Source organism: Atheta coriaria, unplaced genomic scaffold, assembly GCF_025399875.1.
Source record: "Atheta coriaria isolate IRGN ID8LTWV9N9 unplaced genomic scaffold, Caltech_Dcor_3.1 hic_scaffold_8_pilon, whole genome shotgun sequence".
Classification (NCBI taxonomy): Eukaryota; Metazoa; Arthropoda; class Insecta; order Coleoptera; family Staphylinidae; genus Dalotia; species Dalotia coriaria.
Window position 1 is genome coordinate 693,117 of NW_027045450.1, and position 22,365 is coordinate 715,481.

Consider the following 22,365-nt stretch of genomic DNA (forward strand, 5'->3'; position numbering starts at 1 on the left):
GATAAGATAACATAATCTATTGTGTTCATTTGATGAGTGTTCTGAATAATAATCAGTTTTTGTACACCTTTGCACTGCAGCTGCCAAATCGCAGTTATTTCAGTTTAAGTCAGTTTGTAACGCATGTAAAATGATTAAATTCTTAATTTTTTGTTTATTCGTTGATTTGGTGATGAGTTTATCTTCTCAGATTCCCACACAATTGATTAAGTGCTACAGTGAAGAGTATGACCTACAAACCGATCATTTTCCGCCGTTTGAACCGCGAACTTTGGTAGAATTGATCAGGAAATTGGAACACAATAAAACAGAACCTAATATTCGATTGATATCCAATGCTATTTTACATGTGTAAGTAAAATATTAGTAGTATTAGTGGTACCATCAATATTTTTGTGTTTTTTAAACATTTTTAGTTCAAAATTTGATGGTATTCAACACGCATCCATCTCAAGATACACCAGGACGGTTCTACCATATCGTGGAGTAGGCCCACAGTTTTTCAGACATTCCTACCTGGTAGATCACCTCACAACTGGAGAAAATGCCAATTTACAATTTCCGGATGTTCTTACCACCAAGGAATTTTGCCTGTTACATTTTCTTATCTCTGATACTGTTGATTTACGCCTGCGGGGAGATGAAAGTAAAACCTGCTCGATTAATCTAAACAAAAAATTAGGTCATCTCCAAGATGAATCAAGGTATACCTTCAGTTTTTACAATTTTATTTTGAGGTTAATTTATTTAATATTTTCCAGACCTTTTGAGCGTGTAACTGAATATTCTGATTGCCCTGAACAAAAAGGTGTGATTTACACTAAATGGGGCACTGTTTCTGTTGGTCCCTTGATTGCTGGTATAGCATCAGCTTTTGAAAGAACCAATAGTTCAACAGATGTGGATAATGTATGGCTGGCGACACTCGGTGGTATGTTGGGGCAAGCGATAATCAATCAAGCAACTGATAAACCTAATATCTTCAATACGGGTGTTTGGAACAACACCATCAAACCAGGAAAGTTTTATCTGAAGGGAAATCACTGGGATGGAAATGTAGCACAACTACTTGGAGCTATTGATGGTATGGTTACGTGTATATGTTTAAGTCCTCGGTGGGGAAACTTTTGAATTGCTCCCGAAATGCCCGAAACGCGGGATTAACACGCGGCGCTTAAACAAATCGCCCTTTGAAGGCCCAAAACCGACTCGAAACTAAATAATCCGCGTGCGCCACTCGACTCGAACGCTTTCAAAGCGAGGTGTCGACGCAAAACGACCCACGAGAGCTTTAACGGTTTAGTTCTCGCATTAGGACGATTGAAAAACAAAACAAACACAACCGCAGACACTAATACTCGGCGAGCATTTACCATTTTCTGTTTTGAGGTTGTTTTCAAGCATTTTGAGGTTATATTCAGTATGAATAGGAATCTATTGTGTTGATATTTAGTCAATGTAACACGTAAACATTATTATACGAATCGGAGATGATAGAAATTTGAATTTCAATTCGGGTTGCGATTATTCGGGAGCGTCAGCAATCGCTTTGATTACCGCGATTACAATTTCGAATTGATCAGCCAACAGACGCCATTTGCTTTGGTATTAATTAGTAAACCGAACTCGGCGATCGATGCAAACGTGTTTCAGCATTATCAAAAGGAAATTATTACTAAATCAACACATATACCACACAGGAAACTATTTATATTGCAATCAAATTCTTTTAATTCAAATTCGATTTTTTTTGTGACAAAATTTTGATTATTTTCTCTACAAATTTTAAAATACTTTTTGAACTAAAAATGATAGAGACCAACGGATTGCAGATTTAAAAACTTCTAAAATTCTCTAAAAGTCCCAAAAAATGCGATTAAAATTGCTTATTCAAAAATTTTACATTTTTTTTTCTTCATTTGCAAATATTTCGTAAACTAAAAATGATAGAAAGGAACGTATCAAAGATTTAGAAACTTCGATAAATTCTCTAAAAGATATGAAAATAAAATAATCATATTTTAATAGGTAGAACTTCACAAAATTTAATTTAAAGTGATAATTTGAAATTTTTTATTTTTTTGCCATTTTTTTCAATTGCAAATATCTCAAAAACTAAAAGCAATACAGAGGAACGGATTGAAAATACTTAATCTACGGAAAATTCTCTTTATAATAAAACATTAAAATCAGCAAGAAAAATGTTAAGAGATGCTTGATCATGTTTATTCTCATATTTTCCCTGAAACTTTTTCTATCGAAAAATAAAAGTAAAAAACTTTCAGCATAAATAACGCGGAAACTTCTCACATTACCATTTGCTATATTTCCGTCGCCAATCGACGTCTTCCGCATTTAATACGACCAGCTTCCGGTTCAATCAAAATATTTGTATTAATATACTCCTGTTTTTATTTCTCGCTTCGTAGGTTTTAATTTGTTTTCTTTCGTCACAACGATGTTATTGTTTTGTTTGTGTCTCTGCAGGATTGATTCTCTCCATGGAGGTGCGCAGGTGGTATCACGAGTTTCCGGCGACGAGTTTATCCCAGTTAATTTCGACGTATTACTCGCCTCGGGGTGTTCCATACGACCATAGTATTCGAGCCTGCAATCGAGAAGAACGATTAGAGAGAATTTTCAAAGATTACAACATTACAAAAGAAGTAAGGTTAACCATTTATATATAATCCGCCATTTTGATATATTCAACACTTTCTTTAATATTTTAGGTTATAAAAGTGACACAACTATTAAACACTTATGGAAATTATAATGTGAAGTTAGTTGATGAAAATATTTCTAATTTGGCCAAGGGTGGAATAAACCATTTGAATTCTAATATTGGTAAGTGATGACAATAATAATATCTTAGTTCATTGACCCGTCATGTTACCCCTACCCTTCTCATCGGATAAAATACACAAAATGGCAGCGCGTCGATGTTTATGACCCGTGACCGTTTGATTCGCTGACCGCAGGCTGGAATTTTATTGGAATCGTTGCGAGCGCACTTTTTTCGTCGATAAATCAAATTAAGCGAACGACTGGTGAACATTCCCTAAAGCCGAACAAAAAATTACAAAAACGCGCGCTCGCCAGAGATAAAATAATCAAATCCAATACAGGAAAATCGTTTCGGCGGGAATCTGCATGAACTCCGCTCGGGGGAAGAATCTATTTTTACGACGGCGACGCCATTTTATTGTGCTTTGTTTTGTATGTGGATGATATTTTTTTCATAATCGATGCTTGTTGACGCAGAGAGCTTTTAGATTTTTTTTTTGTAATTTACATTCATGCTTAATTTTTTTGTTTGTTTGTAGGATTATTGGTCTCGGCGTTCAAAGAATGCGAGAGTAAAGATTCGATGGGAGTTCAAAAACGTTTAGAAGTGATTATAATCGCAGATCATAGTTATACACAGTATCAAATGGAACTGGTTTTCTCGTGAGTACAAAACTAACCTAAGAATACAGCTATTATCATTAGAATTTGTAACATAACCTCAAAATGTTTAGTTACAAAGTCAAAAGTTCATAATGAGTCTATTAAGACTGCATTTTGCAACCTGCACAGTGATTGCATTAATTTATCTCTACACCGCCTCCACCACCCCCATAAACTCCTCTAATAGTTTCAATTTCACCAAAACAATGGTAAACGTTATTTTATCTACAAAATCTACAGGTATCTGGTTGATCAAGCTGATGTATCACATTACTCCAGTCGTATTGGGCTTATAAGCGGAACTTCCGGTCGATGGCTAGTGAATATCACCAATGACGTCTTGGAAATTTACGAATCCATGTCTAAAATCAACAATAACGATTGTAAACACATAACATAACCTAAATTTTACCTTTTTACCATTTACTTTTATTATTTACAGGGCCTAGTGGTTTATCCTTAACGCCCTGTTTACATGAAGTAATAGCATACTACCAAAACATTTCCGGTACACCTCGGACCCTTTTCGAGCGTCCCCATGGAAAAGTCATAGTTATCCTGGGTCAATCTTCTTATTTAACGGACAACGACCTGGTAACTTCAAAGAAATCGTTGGATTCCATCCGGAACACCTATCCGGAAGCCCGGATAATTTTGGCGACTGATTCTGAACATGCCAGGACCTACAGTCAGTTGATAACACCTGGAGACAGTCATTTAATTATGGTCAAAGACTTTGAACTTAAAGATACCATTATACAAATCGCTAAACATTTAAATGAAATACCAGCGGCCATTGCTGACGTACACGGAAATTCATCCGAAGTGAATTTTGAAGATTACATTACGCCTAACATGACCACAACGTATGAAATTGATGGGAAATACTTATCTTTGGAGGATCTTACAGTTAGTGTAAGTAATTGTTTGTTGTATTGAAAGTATTTGATGCTTTTTGTTCACGTGTTTTGTTACGGATGTATAAATCGTCGCGCGTCGTTTAATCGGGTTAATAACGATCACATTTCCGGTTGTCGTATGTATCTTGAGTTAATGCGACTTAAAGTTTAACTTAAGCGTGGTGCAAAGATGATTGGAAAGTGCCATTTGTTGGAAATGTCGGTCAGAGCGGCGTGTGCAATTCGAAGACAGTCGAAATCGGATAAAATACACTTCTATACACGCGCGCGCCATATTGTTGATTGCGACAATCGGCCTTTCATTCATTCCGTTCGCTTTCGGACTTTCTTTTCCTGATTTTATTCAATACAACCATTTTGAATCTTATATCTCCACTATTTTATAGGTTAGAAGCCGTTACGAGTTGAATATTTGTGTTTACAATGCAATCGACAAGATTGCCAACAAAAAATGTACATCAAAACGGAGTGGTGATGAAGTGACTTTCAACACTGTGGATTATTGTGATGGTAACACTGGTTGCTCACTACGATTCGACTTTACAACTAATCACACGGCAACCCAATGTGCAGGTAAGATCTACGCATGCGCACTGGAGTTTTTAAATGTATCAACACGTTTTGCATTTTTTTTTGTTTTACTGCAGAATTCGCATGTAGATATTCTGACCAAGTGCTAATCAACATTCGCACATCGTGGAGGACGAACGCGTCACCCACGCGCATGTCAACATCCTGCTCGCTGCTAGTCGCGATCGCTTTAATATCAAATTATTTAAAACATTGATGTTCGACAAAGTAATAAATGTAAGTACCTAGTATGTGTATTGTATGCAGATTGTATGAGGATAATTTCATTATTGTCGTGTTTGTTTGTGCGCCAACATTCTTTTGTCGATTTCGCTCGAAAATGACGCAAAGTTTTATGCGCCTCGCATCCCACACATAAACGCACACACGGCCAAGACAGGCAGGTATATGTGGATTCCATGTTGTGCGGCTTTTACGTACAAATTACGAGCGACGCCATCGATTTTCCATTGGGTATACACTTCTCCTTCTCGGTAGGTTTAGGAATAACAGAATGAGGCATGAGACATCATGCCGTGTCTAGTTTGTATAAGTGTATGACTAATTCGTGTAGGAATAAGTTTTTATACTGGCAGATAACGTAAAATGTCACCTAATTTTGTAATATGTAGATTTTAGTTAAATTTTGTTAATTGTGGCCAAAATTTTGCATATTTTGTAGGTTAAAAAAATGGCACCAAAAATAGTTCAAAAATGGCGCAAAATGGCACTTTTTAAGTAGTTAGACATATTTTCTTCAAATTATAAGTGTTTTTTATGAAAATGGATTTTATTTTTGTATGAAATTCTAAAAAAAAATAAGTTTATATCAAAAAATAAAAAAATGTCCCCAAAAATGGTACCTTTTTTCTTTTTTATACAAATTTGGATTGAAAATGCTATATTACCATTATTTATGACAAAAAATAATATTTATAAACATTTTTAGGTTAGAAAAAATAATGGTACCCAAAATGGTCCCAAAAATGGTACCATTTTTAAAATTTTTATGTAAATAAAAGTATACCAACGCTTATATTTTAATAATCACCGAATATTTTATGAATTTAAATAAAATATGCCCCGGTGACATTTTTCCTTTTCCTAAAAATGGTCCCGGAACTCAAAAATTGACCGCACAATGAATCATATGTCAAATTAGAGTCGTTTCCACCTTCCACGAATCCGAAAATGAGCGTGCAGCCTGTTTATGTGAATTTTATCGCTGCTCGAAATGAAATCTGTTCGATGAGCCCGAAACGAATTCCGATCGGAGATCATTGAAGCTAGAATGGCGGCTCGTAAAACCCGATCGGCTCGCAAACCGGTTTGCAGCGTCCGAAAAAATTGATCCGACCGAGAATCAACAACGAACGAGAATTCGGGACTGCAGCATCATCACATCTACCTGTACCACTCAACATTTAACATTTTACCTTTTATCGGCATTCTCGGAACGAACGGTAGATGTTAAGCATTGATTTTTGTTTGCGCATCTGTCTATGGGTACCTGATATATAGTATAAGTATAAGGTGTGTTTGGTATTCGTACCTGTTGTGTTTTCACATATTTTTGCTAAAATTTGGCTCGGAGCTGATCTGGAACTGGTTTTAACTCCGGTAACCTAGCTTTATGACGGTCCAGCAAAACTCATACAGCTAGATAACCAAAGAAAATATCAGTTCCACGCGTGTGTAAAATGTGAACAAAATTCAAAACGTGGCTTAGTTGATCGCGCATGCGCGCGCGCTAATTGCGTGCGCAAACTTTGCCGGCGGTCATGGATTACCTCGAAAGCAACCTCGTCGCACACGTGATTAGAATACAATACCCACAGTTTAGTTTTTAGGTTTTATTAGCACACAACTTTGATTACACTCGCCGGGTTTAGAAAGAAAGTTTTTTTTCTGCGCTTGGGTGGAAAATTGTATCGGGTGTTCTTTGGTGGTGCGCGGTGATTTGAACGCACACGACCGCCAACTGCCAACGCACCATCTCAAGAACTGAGGACGTGAGGACTGACCGGAGCCGAGCGGCGAGCGGCCGACACGATTTCGGCTTTCCCCCTTTGGCGGCCGGCGCGCGCCCGGCCGATCAAGTTCGACGACTACTCTCGCGCCGGCCGGCGAAACCAGTTTTGCTCGACGACCACGACGACGACGACCATCCAGACCTGTTCGCTGGACTACCTCCGAACGGGCTAAAAACTTTTGCCAAACTTTCTGTATCAAGGTATACCCACAACAAGGATAATTGGGAAGACATTTTGGGTACCACCTGATTCAAAAACACAAATACCTCACCTCCACTTTTTTTAAATTTTTTATTACTCCCGCTGGCATTTTATAAAAATTTCTCTTTGACTTATTTTTTTATTGGTATCCAATTTAGAATCTTTGAAGGTGTGTTCTTTGAAAAGGGTTACCTTTTTGTTGTTTCTCGGGCAATCAATTAATGATGCTCACGACTCGTCTGGAATTGGGTTGGTGCAGGTTCACAACAGGTAGAAACCAGCCGGAATACCTGCACCACACGCGAGAGAAGATCTCATGGTGGGATAAACACCATAAGATCAGACAGACGCAACGAGGCTAAAAATAACCGTGAGCGGTTTTCGAACGCACACACGAATATGTTTTTCACTTCTATACAGGATCATTCACAATTGATTCACAAAACATAATGCAATCACGTAGGATGTACTCGTACTACTCTGGCTGCTTCCAGAATATTAACGACATGAGACAAAGTCACAGGAGGAGCAGTTGATTGAATTACAATGAATACAATACACTCTGCATTCTAATCACAGTTTTGTTTTGTTTTCAACATCGCAAAAATAAGATTAATGAAGCGTACAACGTGAAAAATGAACAAAGTTTTCACTTATTTTTATAAACTTCATATTAAACTTTATAAATAATTTTTGGAAACAAAATGGCGTAGCATAACGCAGTGGATTAATTAATCTTTCGAATGTTTCAAAAAGTTTCCGTGCGTTCATTAGAATACTTTGAGGTGTGCGAGTCGTTGGTCTTCTCTTCTGGTAGGAAAAAGAGATGAAAACGGGCGGCGCAGGCTCCGAACGTTACCCGCAGTCGCGGAATTACCATAACCGGTCCGGCCAGTCGGGCCTCATTCCGATGAGGCCGCGGCCGGTGGCGCGCGGCACAGCCTCCCGCGCGCTCGCGGACCGCATTGTGAGCGGCCGCCGGAATGCGGTCTCGAACTTCTTCGCCGGCCAAGACAGCCGCGAGAAAGAAGCAGGCCGTCGCGGACGCGAGAAACTATGTATCTACTCGCAGCGCGAGCGCAAGTTTCGAGCCGACGGGGAGGAAACTGCGCGAAACTTACTTCATTTTGAGTTCTGCATCATATTTGCAACATCTCTGCTGGAATTATGATTTTTTAGACAAAGGAAAGAAAATTAATCAAAAGTTTAAGAAAATGACAAGTTTGGAATGATTTTGGCGAAATTAAGCAAATTTTTTGTTCTGAAACCAAAATTTTGGGTAATTTTGACATTCTTTTTATGTAGTATAACAGAATGCTCTTCTTTATGAAAAGTTATATACAAAGATTTAATTATCTAGTGTTTAAACTTAATTTTTAGCTTAATTTCCAAAAAAAAGTTTCAAAGAAACAAATTTTTTGTTTTGGGACCAATATTTTGGGTAATTTTGATATATTTTGATGTAATATAATAGAATGTTTATCTCCACAATAATTTTTATAGAAATATTCAATTATTTATAGTAAAAACTATGTTTTTCACTCAAAAAAAACCTAAAAATTCCTTTTTACTTTCAATTTTTCTTTAAAAAAACAACATTTTTTCAAAATACTTATTTTTACGTTGAGTTTTATATAGATTTTCAATTATTTTATGTTAAAACAATGTTTTTCTCTCTAAAAACCCTAAAACACTTTACTTTCCCACCAAAATTACCCAAAAAAGCCCCTAATTATCACGTTTTTTCAACTCAATTTAATACCTAATGATGTAGACTACTCTCGAGTTCTAGTTAGTAAATTCCGACCGTGATCGAAAAGCCGAAATGACGCACAGGGAAAAGTTAAACAACTAAAGAGCAAAAATTGCTTTTCGTTAGCCGCGTGCGTTGCTTTTCCGCCTCGAGCAACGCGGGCGCAGAGATGATAGGAAAAAGCGAAAGCACTGAAAGCTGAAAACGGAAAACCGAAAGCCTCAAAGCGCCCAGACGGTAAAGGCTAACTAACACTAGCACAACACAGCTCTCTTAGCGTCGAGTTAGAACCGAACGCGAACAAACATCGCGCGCCAGGACCAGCGGCAGGAAAGCAAAGTAAAAGCAGAAAATGTAAAGGTAAAGGTAATGCGAAAGCTAAAGCAAACTTTGAACTTCGATATGGACCAGTGTAATCGGGAGAAGGATAGGTAGACGGAAAACACAAAGTAAATGTTCAGAGGAATAGTTAAAATTGGCAATTTAAGTTAATCTTTGTCTTTTTTTGACGTTCTGCGTAAGCGTAATTATTAAACGAGATTGTTTTTGATGAATTACAAAAGACTAAAGATAGAAAAACTGTTTTAAGTGTTTTTTTTTTAGTATAAAACAACAAGATAATCATAATAAGTTAATTTACAACCCGTATAAAAGACAAAAATCGTATTTTTGCATTATCTTGTGAACTAACCGAGTAATTTTAATTTTTAATAACTTATTTTGTAGATAACGACTTACTCTATCATTTTATACTTAATTGTAATTTGTAACTAGATGTTAAATACCCGAAAAATTAATTAAAAGTAAAATTTTCTCAGAAAAAAACTAAAACTGCAATTATTGAATTTTTCCAAAAAATCCTAAATTTTCTAAGCTTTCACATAAAATTTCTTAATTCCTCAATGGTCCTTTTTATAACAACCACTTTGCACCCCCAAAACACCTCAAAATTACCCTTTTACCCTAAATAAATTGATTAAAAAGCAAATAAAGAACAAACACAAGCCACGATGATGATGATGATGATGATGAGGCGCGTGTGTGAGATTATCGCGGTCCACGCCGGTGGCTGACCAAGCCAAGGTCGTCCACTCGTGTGCGCGTCTCCGCCGAAGAGGCGCATTCCGAGCGTAGGCGATTACCTGAGTAACCCCGGTGCATCGCGCCGCGGGTCGCCGAAAGAGTTCACGCCGGTCAGCATTCGAAGAAACGCAGCGTGCCACTTGCTGTGTGCACCATGCACCACACACCATCCACCGAAAGACGAGTTTTCTTTCTTTCGCCGCCCGGCCCTCGTTTCATTTTGATATAAAAGAAGAAAGAAAAAAAACGGAATCGATACACGAATAACACCCGAAATGAGGGCTCACATATTTCATCCACTGGGTGTTTCAAGTAATTTAAACCTAAAAATATTTTTTTTAATTTTTTTATAAATTTAATCATAGATGGCGTTAGTGTTTATAGCAATTTTTAGGTTATTTTAATGTTTTAGGTAATTTTTATACACCCTGTATAAAAATATCCTGCTCACCTTTCTGCTCATGTGGAGATCGTCGATCTTTGGCTGCACGTCTCGTCGCCGACTCGTCCTGGCTGGATTTTTGACTCTCCGACTCCGACTCCGGGCTGCGGGTTTAAGTTCGTCTTAAACTTTGCCTCCGCCCGGTGCGTCTTCTGCGTTTTTTCTTCGGCTTTTAGCTCGTTGCATGTTTTTCTGGCCGCCGCGTGCGTGCGGAGCTGTTTTTTCAGTTTCAGCGATCGTTACGTCTTACGACTTACGGCTTACAGCCTTTCACACTCGAGCATAATCATATTGTCTTTGCATGGTAACTTTTTTCTCCATCTCTTTGGTGCGTGGCAATTGTTATCTTGTGCGCAATGGAAACGATGGCGGCTTGATTTATGATGCTGGGACGTGTAATTTGAAAATATGCGTCGTTTAGAACATATTAATATGTGTTAAGTACTTGTTTTATTCATTTTAAAGGTTTAGAAAGAAGTATTATTTACTTTTGGAGCCCACCATGGAAAAATACACGTTTAACCAACAAAAACACTCAAAAACAACCAAAATTTGATACTTTTTAGTCTTTTACTCGAAATGACAGACTATGTGTATTGTGGGAAGCCGCAATTTAGGCTTACAACACACAATATTGAACTAATTCCTTAATTTGTAACCAGATGGCGCTACATGAACTAAAACACATTTAAAACTATAAAACTGCAGTTATTTTCACAGATAACCTAACAAATCCCTTTAATTAAATGAAATATCACTGTATGTAACATGTGTAATCGATGTACGTTCATAAAAAGTTATACACGTCCAAAATTTCAATCTCTCTCGCGCTGGAGTGATCGAAAAATAATATTATTAGGGCGCCGCGCGTCCATGGCAGCCCATCAATCGGTCAGGATACGCATCGTTAAAGTTTTCCGCTTCTTTTTGCCAATCTGCTCGCCAGCCGCTCGCCTCGCTACAATCTCTTTTTCGTTTTCTTTTTCCCCAGCATTTTCTACGCTTTCCGCATTTTCCGCATGCTCGGACTTATAGTTACATATACTCTTATCAACTATAATACCTACTACCTGCAGAGGTGGATTTCGCGGATTAATCTAATTTGTAAAACAATATTTTTAGGTTAATAGCAGTTATTTCAACATAACCTTAATTCAAAGCTTCAAAATGTATTTTTTTGCTAGACAAGTGATAGTTTCGGCTATTAATGATATTTATGCGATGTTTAAATCTTAGCTGACGATGCGCATTCCTGAAATAACATAAAATGATCCTCATTGTTGGTTTTACGACAATGAGTGCTCGTTTCGCTTCGAATTTCGAAAGGTTGCATTCGTTCAGAAGTCGAAACTGCATGCGAGCGAGATGCTGTGATGTTCCTGGTCGGCGTGTTGGAGCACTTTCTTAATTCATCTCGCGCTGGTCTCTTTGGTATACTCTTCGGCTTACAATGAGCGTACGTGTAACGAGCGCGTCGTGCGCTCGCGTAGGCGCGCGCTCCTTCACTTAATAATGCTGCACAACGCCGCACAAAGCAGCGACCAGCAACAAAAGACAGCCGAGCGAATAGAAATCTCCGGCTTCTATTATCTGCGATTATATTAATGGAGGCTGAAAAAATACAACGCTACAATCGATTTTAAACACATGCATGCGTGAATGCACACTTTATGTTTGCTTTAAATGCTCATTTCAGGACGTTTCTAATTGCAAATGATGAAATGAATGATTGTGTAAGCTAGGGTGTCTAATTGGCAGCTGGTTTCTTTTGTTGGAGGTGGAATTAACTTAATTAGTGTTTGAAATACAAAGCGTTTAGTGAAATAATTAAACTTTTCTTTCAATTTGCTACTTTAACAGATGTTCAATGCTAATTTCCGTATTTTGCAAACATAAAATACACAAAAAGGAAGAGTTAGTTTAATTTACTATCATTATTTGCAAAAATTTGAATTTTTTGTTAAATAATTAAAATTTTACAACACTTTTTGTGTTTGTACACATTGTGACCATGTTTATGACTTATTTAAGAATATTTCTTAACATATCACAACAATTATCTTAACTCAGTATGAAAGACTATGGCTTTACCTTTCATATAACGTTTAAATCATTAAAATGTCACGATTAGTTTTAGAGAAATCTTTAATTAAACATTTTATGTCGTTTTATGTCTAAATTTGGCGCGGAATACAAACTCGCGCATGCGCAACACTTACATATCTATGCTATACACTCCAAAACTATCATAACTACTATAATTTACCTTAAACCACCCTTAAACTCGCCTATTTGTCTATTTTTCCTGTTTTTGCATCAAAACTGATGGCGTAAGTAAAGATTTATGAGTTATTTAAGAATATTTCTTAAAATATCACAACAATTATCTTAACTTAGTATGAAAGATTATTTATTTGTCTTTCATATAACGTTTAAATCATTAAAATGTCACGATTAGTTTTGGAGAAATCTTTAATTAAACATTTTATGTCGTTTTATGTCTAAATTTGGCGCGGAATACAAACTCGCGCATGCGCAACACTTACATATCTATGCTATACACTCCAAAACTATCATAACTACTATAATTTACCTTAAACCACCCTTAAAATCGCCTATTTGTCTATTTTTCCTGATTTTTCATCAAAACTGATGGCGTAAGTAAAGATTTATGAGTTATTTAAGAATATTTCTTAAAATATCACAACAATTATCTTAACTTAGTATGAAAGATTATTTATTTGTCTTTCATATAACGTTTAAATCATTAAAATGTCACGATTAGTTTTGGAGAAATCTTTAATTAAACATTTTATGTCGTTTTATGTCTAAATTTGGCGCGGAATACAAACTCGCGCATGCGCAACACTTACATATCTATGCTATACACTCCAAAACTATCATAACTACTATAATTTACCTTAAACCACCCTTAAAATCGCCTATTTGTCTATTTTTCCTGTTTTTTCATCAAAACTGATGGCGTAAGTAAAGATTTATGAGTTATTTAAGAATATTTCTTAAAATATCACAATAATTATCTTAACTTAGTATGAAAGATTATTTATTTATCTTTCATATAACGTTTAAATAATTAAAATGTCACGATTAGTTTTAGAGAAATCTTTAATTAAACATTTTATGTCGTTTTATGTCTAAATTTGGCACGAAATTCAAACTTGCGCATGCGCAACACACACCTATCTATGCTATACACTCCAAAACTATCATAACTACTATAATTTACCTTAAACCACCCTTAAACTCGCCTATTTGTCCATTTTTCCTGTCTTTTCATCAAAATTGATGGCGTAAGCAAAGGTCAAACGATCCGCGTGGTCGTGAAGGTGCACACGTGAGCTCTGGGCGCGTGAGGCTAATTGGAATTCTGAGCCGGCCGCAAATTCGAGCGGTCGCACGGCTAATGCGCTCGCCCCGGCCCCCGGCGCGAGGGCGGGCCCGCCGCTGGATTCAATTAAATCGTTAGCGACGCGGCGAGCTCACATTGTCGCTCTGGCCGCTGCTCCTATTACCTATTTGCGTCGGCGGTATGCGTAATGAGTCGCCGAAAGACGGAATGCAACGTTGAACGCACGGTTGTAACATACTTTGCGACTTTCCCACACTCCCACGACGACAGCGAGGGAAACGTGTTTGAGATGACAACTACCAGCGGGAAAGCCTGAGTTTACTGACGAATAACACGTGATCCAGAAATGGTAGAAAATTGATATTTGGTTCATTCGATAGGTAATTTAATTAGCTTTCAAATTATGTATATGTTGATATATTTATTTGTTTATTAAGTTTTTTAATTTATGTTTTTTGTAAAAGTTAATATATGCATCAATAAAATAAAAGTTTTTTATTTAATAATAATTTAAGAGTGGTTTTACAAAGTTTAATATGATGAGTAATACATTTTCTGAAAGGAAATTTAATAATCTTTCAATATCCGTAAAGAAAATTGAAATTGGATCTATACTTCCGGAGATACCGAGTGTTTAATAATAAATTATTTTTATTTTATTAAAATGTCTATTGCAATTTTAAAAATCTCAAAAAAATATTTTTAATTAATTAAGAACATTTACGCGTAAAAAATCTAACGTAGAATTTAATGCTCTATTAAACTGTGCAAGCAAAATAAAAATCGGACGTTTAGTTAATAAATGGCAGGCATTTTACGAAAACTCTCCACTTTTCTGTTTTTGAAAAGAAATATGAAAGAAAATGAGTCGTTTTCACGTCGAATTAAAGCGATATTTCGAAATTATCCGCGAGTCTATGCCTTGGCACGTGCACAAACTGTCAAACATGTCACAGTCGGCGGCATAAAACCATGCAAAGACGAATTGCGTGTTGTTATATTAGATGCATGATGAATCGACGCCGCTCTGTCAATGACACATTCATACGCGACAAAATTTCGTCCTCGCCGCCGCCGCCGCCGTTGCCGCCGTCGCTGAACAACGCGACGCGAATGTAACGACTGGCGGGCACGTTGTAACGAGAAGCGATGATACGAGCGCATGCGACCTGCCCTGGTAGCGCGGCGCTGGATGCTGGGGGGCGGCCGATCGGAGGCGGCAGTCCGCGTCCGACCGTTCGCCAGCATGCGTGCGATGCACACGAGCGTCGCGAGAGACCATCTACGACGCGGAGTTATTTAGTTCGAGAAATAGAGATATTTTTGAAAACGTCCAGCAAACAAAGAATTTATTAGTCTATTTTAAATAAATAATGTGTCTATTTGGAATATTTAGTCAATAAATTATATACATTCAGGTAAATTTATTTAGTTTAGTGGTATGAATATTATTTTTATAGATATTAAATTAAAACAAACATTAAATATAATTACTGCGCAGTTTTAATGTTTACTTCTATTTTATTATTAGTAATAATAATTAAAATTATTAAACAAAAACTATTTATATAGAGAATTTATTTAGCTTTCGTTTAAAGTTTAAATTTTTAAAATCCGTGAATATTATCAAAAGATATAAACAATTTTGTAAAATTAAATTTTAAAGTTTTTGTTCCTGTTGAAAACAAAATTAGTACTCTCAGTTTATACTCAATTAAAATACAGATTCCATGACAGAAAAACATAGTATTATATATCGAATTAAAGAGAATTTAATCAACTTTAGAACAGTTTTACAAAAATAAAATATAATAATTAATTCAATAGTTAGAATTAATTTAATCAACTATTGCACATCTTTGAAAACAAAAACTTCTCAATTTTTTTAAACTCAACTTTAAAGCTATTTTAAAAGTATTTTTGAAACATTTTAACAATTGCAATTCATCATAAATAATAGACATTTTAATTGAGTATTGATTGCGGTTACGATATCCATAATTGGACGCGTTGATTAGAAGTTATAAGATTGGTTCTGAAGAGTTGATTGTGCAGGTAGAAATTGATAAATACCGAGTGTTAAAAACTCATCAAACCATCACAAAACAAAATAAAATTATATTCTTTCTATTTTTATTGAATATAGATGGATTATATCTTAAGTCTTTATGGCTGCGTGTTCCTTGTGGGTGTCTTGGGCAACGGCAGCCTCGGCCTGGCCCTATGCAGCGGCCCAGGCGCAAAAAACCGCAGCCCCCTGTTATTGGGCATGGTGGCCGCCGATTTTTTCGTCTGCTGCATCGCTGGCCCAGTCACAGCTGCAACATATGCAGTATCATCGTGGTCCAATGTTTGGTGGAGGATAGCACAATTTCTACAGGTATTTGATTCAAAATTAAATTAAAACAAATTTAATAAATTTTATAATGAAAAAATGTTAGGCCTGGCCTGTATCAGCAAGTACATTGTCCATGATGGCAATCTCAATGGATCGCTACCTCACCGTGAAGAACTACCGCCCTGCAACACAGGTAGTGCGTCGGCGACCTTTACTCTTGAGTGTGGTGGCTGCCACGTGGTTATCCGCCGCCGCCTTCTCGGGATTACAGTTTGTTCAACGTGATAATACACTGCGACGGACGTTTCTTGTGATGCGGGTGGTGTGCGTGCATGTGGTACCAGCTTGCGCGGTGTTGGCTTCGCATCTTGGGGTTCATGCCAAGTTGACGGCGCTGTCGTTGACTGCAAGGGCGAAACATGGTGAATTACCGCTGCCTATGCCGTTGCTAAGACGTCCGACGCATGTTATCATCGTTGCGGGTATTCCTAATCGTATGGAAGCGGAGGTAAACAAGATGGCGGTGTGGGAAATGACACAGGCGCTAATTAAACGTAGACTGTTTTGATGCAGGAGCGTAGAGGGACCAATGGGGTGAGGAAAAATGGTAGGAATGGGACCACTAATGCTGGGGGCGGTGATGAGGTGGATGATGTTACTCAGCCGCCGACGAGTACGCTTAGAAGTCGACGGAGATTGGCTAATTCATTGTTATGGGTAAGTTTTTAGTGAAAAACTTTTATGTTATTTTGATTGCGAATAACTTAAAAGTGAATAATGATAGCAACTTGCAATAAAAACTAAATTATAGGGAATTTAATTCTAAAGCATATTATTTTTACAGATTGTATTTATCACGTTTAGTTTTTGAGATATTAATAATTTTTCGAACAAAACCGAAACACTTTTTTGTTTCTTGTTTTAAATATTTACGATTTTAAAATTGCAATATCTCAGTATTGCTTCCTGCTATAAACAATCTGTAAAAAGTATTCGATCCCGAATTTATTCTATTATAACCTCCGTTTAATAATTTATTAACAACTTTATTAGTTTATGAATTATTTAAACTTTTCTAAACAAAATCAAATAATACTTATTTTGGATTTTGTTTCTTTTGTATGCTTTCAGGTGGCGTTCGTGTTTGCAGCTTGTTGGTTACCACACGTCGTCTGCCTAATCTACGCCGAAGCAAAAGGTGAGCCGCCCCCAATCCTGGTAGCCCGTGCCTGTCTCCTGGTAGGCCACATGCACTCCGCCGTCAGTCCACTACTCTACTGGTCACTGAATCATCAATGGCTGCAGCGGCCATGTCGTTTCCGGTTGCCAGCACTATATCGCAGCGCGTCCTCCACCAACGAGGCGGCTCTTGGTCCTTTCAACCCACGCCTCGTGCGTCCGCCGCCCGTCCGCCGGCGGTCTTCGCACTATCTCTACTGATCTGTGATTATCGTCTTAGCATAGACACTGTGCGCGCCATACTCAGGGCACAACACAACATAACCAAACTACGCAACTATCAAAAAAATAACTACGGCAAAACTACAACGTACGGGTGTTAGGTATAAATTAAATGTGCGACGTTGAACTGAACATAAAAAAGAATTAAAATGATATCAATGTCCCCGACGCGTTGCCGCCCTCGGATTTGCATAATTTACGTGAGGAGATAAAAAAAATGCTCGGACAGAAAGGACCACAGTGCGCGACGGTTTTTTTTTCTCGTTAGGAAAATGTGTTTTTGTCGGCAGTCGGGATACGTTCCTTTTTTGTGGAGTTTGGATAAAAATCTAATCTAAACATCAGAAACCACCAAAAACACCTTTTAGCTCTGTTAATTTGTCTAAAAATCAGTGTTAAACAACGTACATCAACAAAAACTATTAAAAAATTAATATAGGCAACTTATTATACACTTCAATGTAATTTTATATTTAACCTTAAAGTTTGGTGGTTTTTAATGTTTTTTGAAGCATTTAACATTCTCCACTATAATTTCTGAGTGTTCTTTACTTGACAATCAATTTCGCGTGTATGTATTGTGCCTTTTCGTTCCTAACCTAAAAACTAACCTATCTATAAACGAATTCTATTTAATAACCTAATAAAATGTGAAACAAACCAAACAAAAACGTTCTATTCTTCTAAATAAAGTTAAAAAACACTAACTGTAAGCGGAAAACGACAGGATATAAAAATTATATTGTAGAGAATAAAATTGTGTTGGTGGTGTCGGTGGCGGCTTCCATGTCACCGGATATGATCGCCGCCGCCATGTTTCCGACACGTGCCCGTCACGCAAACACATCGCACGCACGAATAAATAAATGACTATATTGTGATGTTACCTAATAAAAAGACTGTGCGCGGCGGCCATCTTGTCGTGCGCAATTAGTGTCGAGTGTAGGAATGAGAGCAATAAATTCATTACGATTCAATTAATGCGCGTGCACTCACCGAACGCAACTCAATTAACACTTCTACAACGCAACATCAATATCAACGTCAAGATGGCCGCCGCACGCGTCAAAGATGAAGAAAATTATAATTGAATGCCAAAACAATTGTAAAAATATACATGTTACATAACTGTCAAGTGCAGCCGTTTTTATTTACTACCATTCTAGCGTTGTTTTCGAGTGTGTATTGCGTATTGAAGTTTGAAGTACATTTAGTGATTGGTTTCGTTAGCGTTGAAGTGAGGTTAAGTGTATGACTGTGTGAATGTGTAGCTAGATGCGAATGTGGAACGTAGAGAGAAAGTCGGGCGCGCGCGTGATGACGTGCTCGAACTCCATGTAAGACAGTTTGCCGTCACCGTCGACGTCCGCCTCCTCGATGACCTTCTCGGCGATCTGCCGCATGTCTTCTTCGGGTAGCTGCTGGTGCGTTAGTAGTCTAATTGCGATGTCTAAGTCTTCAGCGCCGATGTGTGAATCTCCATCAAAGTCTAAGCATACATTGGTTGATTTTAAATATTTTTATTTCAGTAGTATTAAAATTAGGTTATGTTTTACCGTATATTTGAAAAGCGTAGAATACTTTAATGTCGCGCGGTGCTTGCTCGCTGAAAACAGACAGGAGGTCGAGGAAATCCTCGAAAGAGAGGTCGCCACTGTCGTCGCGCGAAAACACCTCGCAGATGCGTCGTCTGAACGGATTTTCCTGTGGGGACAAACAACGGGCGTAAACAAATGTACGAAGGAAACAAACAAACAGAGAACAAAGGTCAACCTATTTACCAAACACTCTATGTGTGATACATAGTAAAATTTAGGTTGGGTATTTGTTAAAACACTAAAGATAGGCAACTTATTTAACATTCAATATGTTTTAGTTTGGTAATTAGCTAATTACTCGAAAACGTGTTGAGATAAATAAATTATTTTTTCAGAAATCCATAGAGAATTAAATTATCTATCGAATTATACACGTATTATATAGAATAAATTTATATTTTAGTAGATAAAGAGCAAAAAGTCTGAAAAAAATTAAAAATTACTTGAAAAAAAGGTTATATTTCAATTTATGATAATGTGAAAACGCAATGAGATAAATGAATTATTTTTTCAGTAATCTGTAGAAAAGTTAATTCTCTATCAAATTATATAAACATTCAATTGAATAAATTTAAATTTAATTATCCGCCAAAGAAAAACTAAGAAAAAAGTGAAAAATATTATGAAATGTTTTGTTTTACAGATTTTTATATTTAAATTTATGATAACATGAAAACGCAATGAGATAAATGATTTATTTTTTCAGTAATCTGTAGAGAATTTAATTCTCTATTGAACTGCATAAATATTCAATTGAATAAATTTAAATTAAATTAACTACGCAAGAAAAACTTTTAAAAAAGTGAAAATGACTCTAAAAAGTTTTCTTTTGTCGATTTTTGCATTTAAATTTATGATAAAATAGTTTTCCTCTGCAATAACTATTATAAATCGTATAAAAATTTGTTTCCGTAATAATCTATTCATTCTCCTGAAAATATTGCGCCACTGACGTTTAAAATTTCCACCGCTTATTGAAGTTTGAAGACGCAACACGCGTCGAACATCGAGCGACAAGCGACACGAGCAAGAGCGATGAAACTTTGGTTTTAGCACTTGTTTTGCCTCCCAGTTCTCGCTCCCTGCGAGCTCATTCCAGTCACATCCATAAACTTTCCGCGCGATACTTCCTCACTTGTGACCCAGACGTAGTCACGTCATTTCAACAAGTTCTTCGAGACTTGAAGCGCTTCAAACCCGCTAGTTTTCCAGTACCGCCCATTGGGGATGGCTGCTTGTGCATTCCCGAGGGATTCATGTAAATTTCATACGAGAACCGATCAAACTTCTGAATTGCGGAAGAAGTTACACATTTTTACGCTTTTTTCTGTTGCGAAATGTTTCGAATTGGTTAATTTTTTATTCACTCGGTGGATGATGAATAAACGCCTTTGGCTGATGCAGGTTTCGAGTCGTTTTCTTCGTTTTCTTTCGTTTGCGCGTTTTTGTTTGGTTGTTTTGCGCACGCCAACGCGTTTTACACTCCACAAGTGAAGAAGTTGCCTTTTGTTGGAGTTTTATGAGATTTTTAACCTCAAAAATCCACTTGGCGTTCAAACATTTCATTAAACACCACAATTTTAAACGTAACCTTAATATTACATCATTTAACCTAGGCAACTTTTTATACTTCAATATTTTTATACAAAATAAAAATTTTAAATGCAAATATCTCGAAAACTATCAAATTTACATTTATCAAACTTTACAGGCTGATACCCTGAGTTAAGCTGAATGTAATAGTTTAAAGTTGAAAGTTGTTGCATAAATAGTTTGGGAGTTATTGCAAATTGAATTTTACCTTCAATTCGGGAAGTTTCTCCATGCTGTCCAGCGGTATACGAACAGTGACGGGTTGATTCTCGGTCATGACCGTCGGAACTAGGTCAGACCGCACCTCGCGAAACCTCTTGTGCACCCTGCCGCCAACATTGCCGCCGCCACGCGCGTCGAAGGAACCGCAAACAATCCGCGAAGCGCGAGATTCGTGGAATCGCGCCATAGATACAAGACACAAGACACAAAGCAAACGTTTAACATTTCGTAGGTACTTATGTTTGAGGTTAAACCACAAATTTACAGCTATCATAACTATTATAGTCAAGTAGGGATGAAACATAAAACATGAAACATGAAACTTGCAACATTTTATACCTCAGGATTTCCTTGCGGGTGAAGAATGAACAATCCTGTAAAGAAATAAATATCTCTCAACTACTTACACAATATATAAGTGTATATTGGGTTGCATAGTGTTTAAAATTAAAATTTAATTTTTTATGAACTTACTTGGTAATTAACCAATTGTTGCTCGGTAAAAGTAACTAATTTATTACCCATGACAATAAATTTCAATTTTTATATGAACACACTGTATATTTTTATGTTTTTCGCACTTTTGCACGATTTTCGCGAAAATTTTGAATTTACTGTTAAGTTATTTAAGTAAGACTGGGTCAAATGACCGCCGCCGACGACCGCCGCCCAGCGTGTGGCGAAGTGCCGCCGCCTCTAATGAAAACTACACGTATGCGAATACCGCCGCCGCAAAGTGGAATGAAAGTGAAAGAATCGCAGAAAAATGATGACAAACACACACACAACTTGGAAATCTATATGATGGGAGCGGCAACGGGGGCAACAAGTCATTTGTTTAATTTAATAGTATTGATTTTTTCCGCCGGCGACGCGTTTCGCTAATTACGCCCGGACATTATCATTAATTATCTTTCAACTTTCGCATGTTTTTCTATACTTGTTGGGCTGTTTGGTTTTGTTTTGACGCGTGTGCGTGATATTTGCGCACACATAACGTCAGGCGCGAGTTTTATGCAAATTCCTTCGATCTTTTTTTGTTGGAGGCGTTGGTTTACACTCGGTTTTCATATATCGGCGATGAAATGAATTGGAAATGAGTATGCAAACGGGAGTTCTTTTGAAGTCGGATCAAACGGACGCAAATGGATATGTAAATGGAAAAAAGTGAATATTGCCTATACACAAAGGGGTTTTTAGGTTAAATTTCATATTTATTATTGAGGTTACGTATGAAATCCTTTGTATGCAACCAACATTTCATTTTATTAATTTTGTATATTTAAAGCTTTATTTTAGTGTGTGTTTTATTATTGATTGTAAATATTCAT

General features: G+C 36.9%; 3 protein-coding genes and 1 long non-coding RNA gene across 6 annotated transcripts; 2 read left to right on the top strand and 2 right to left on the bottom strand.

Annotated features, from left to right (window-relative positions):
• Positions 1-46: 46 nt before the first annotated feature.
• On the top strand, positions 47-5,797 carry LOC135797078 (uncharacterized). 2 transcript variants are annotated; one of them, XM_065309263.1, is made up of 11 exons: positions 47-351; positions 417-704; positions 762-1,084; positions 2,488-2,666; positions 2,733-2,847; positions 3,327-3,450; positions 3,691-3,833; positions 3,893-4,365; positions 4,757-4,943; positions 5,018-5,177; positions 5,292-5,797. In XM_065309263.1, the coding sequence occupies exons 1-10, from the start codon at positions 131-133 to the stop codon at positions 5,155-5,157; spliced, it is 2,193 nt and encodes a 730-aa protein (XP_065165335.1). In that variant the 5' UTR covers positions 47-130; the 3' UTR covers positions 5,158-5,177; positions 5,292-5,797. The 2 variants fall into 2 exon arrangements, with proteins under 2 accessions (XP_065165335.1, XP_065165334.1); XM_065309262.1 differs by having other exon boundaries at positions 5,018-5,797.
• On the bottom strand, positions 3,372-3,989 carry LOC135797079 (uncharacterized). Its single transcript, XR_010549447.1, has 2 exons — positions 3,871-3,989; positions 3,372-3,812 (listed from the first exon to the last, which is right to left on the bottom strand). It is a non-coding gene; the product is annotated as an uncharacterized lncRNA (long non-coding RNA).
• Positions 5,798-15,084: 9,287 nt separating the features above from the next.
• On the top strand, positions 15,085-18,040 carry LOC135797580 (5-hydroxytryptamine receptor 7). Of its 2 annotated transcripts, none has more exons than XM_065310002.1 (5): positions 15,085-15,240; positions 15,969-16,202; positions 16,264-16,668; positions 16,719-16,877; positions 17,292-18,040. In XM_065310002.1, exons 2-5 carry the CDS (start codon positions 15,969-15,971, stop codon positions 17,598-17,600), a joined length of 1,107 nt encoding a protein of 368 aa, XP_065166074.1. In that variant the 5' UTR covers positions 15,085-15,240; the 3' UTR covers positions 17,601-18,040. The 2 variants fall into 2 exon arrangements, with proteins under 2 accessions (XP_065166074.1, XP_065166075.1); XM_065310003.1 differs by having other exon boundaries at positions 16,734-16,877.
• Positions 18,041-18,691: 651 nt separating this feature from the next.
• On the bottom strand, positions 18,692-21,777 carry Cib2 (Calcium and integrin binding family member 2). Its single transcript, XM_065310004.1, has 5 exons — positions 21,509-21,777; positions 21,374-21,408; positions 21,021-21,138; positions 19,178-19,325; positions 18,692-19,110 (listed from the first exon to the last, which is right to left on the bottom strand). Exons 1-5 carry the CDS (start codon positions 21,557-21,559, stop codon positions 18,893-18,895), a joined length of 570 nt encoding a protein of 189 aa, XP_065166076.1. The 5' UTR covers positions 21,560-21,777; the 3' UTR covers positions 18,692-18,892.
• Positions 21,778-22,365: the final 588 nt, after the last annotated feature.

Bases quoted from the DNA above. Each gene is read 5' to 3' on its own strand.
- LOC135797078 (XM_065309262.1), top strand. From the start codon at position 131: ATGATTAAATTCTTAATTTTTTGTTTATTCGTTGATTTGGTGATGAGT. The intron at 3,451-3,690 runs GTGAGTACAAAA...CAAAATCTACAG, and splicing joins CAAATGGAACTGGTTTTCTC to GTATCTGGTTGATCAAGCTG. The intron at 4,366-4,756 runs GTAAGTAATTGT...ACTATTTTATAG, and splicing joins TGGAGGATCTTACAGTTAGT to GTTAGAAGCCGTTACGAGTT.
- LOC135797580 (XM_065310002.1), top strand. From the start codon at position 15,969: ATGGATTATATCTTAAGTCTTTATGGCTGCGTGTTCCTTGTGGGTGTC. The intron at 16,203-16,263 runs GTATTTGATTCA...AAAAAATGTTAG, and splicing joins GGATAGCACAATTTCTACAG to GCCTGGCCTGTATCAGCAAG. The intron at 16,669-16,718 runs GTAAACAAGATG...AATTAAACGTAG, and splicing joins CTAATCGTATGGAAGCGGAG to ACTGTTTTGATGCAGGAGCG.
- Cib2 (XM_065310004.1), bottom strand. From the start codon at position 21,559: ATGGGTAATAAATTAGTTACTTTTACCGAGCAACAATTGGTTAATTAC. The intron at 21,409-21,508 runs GTAAGTTCATAA...ATTTCTTTACAG, and splicing joins AACAATTGGTTAATTACCAA to GATTGTTCATTCTTCACCCG. The intron at 19,326-21,020 runs GTAAAATTCAAT...TTGTCCCCACAG, and splicing joins AGAAACTTCCCGAATTGAAG to GAAAATCCGTTCAGACGACG.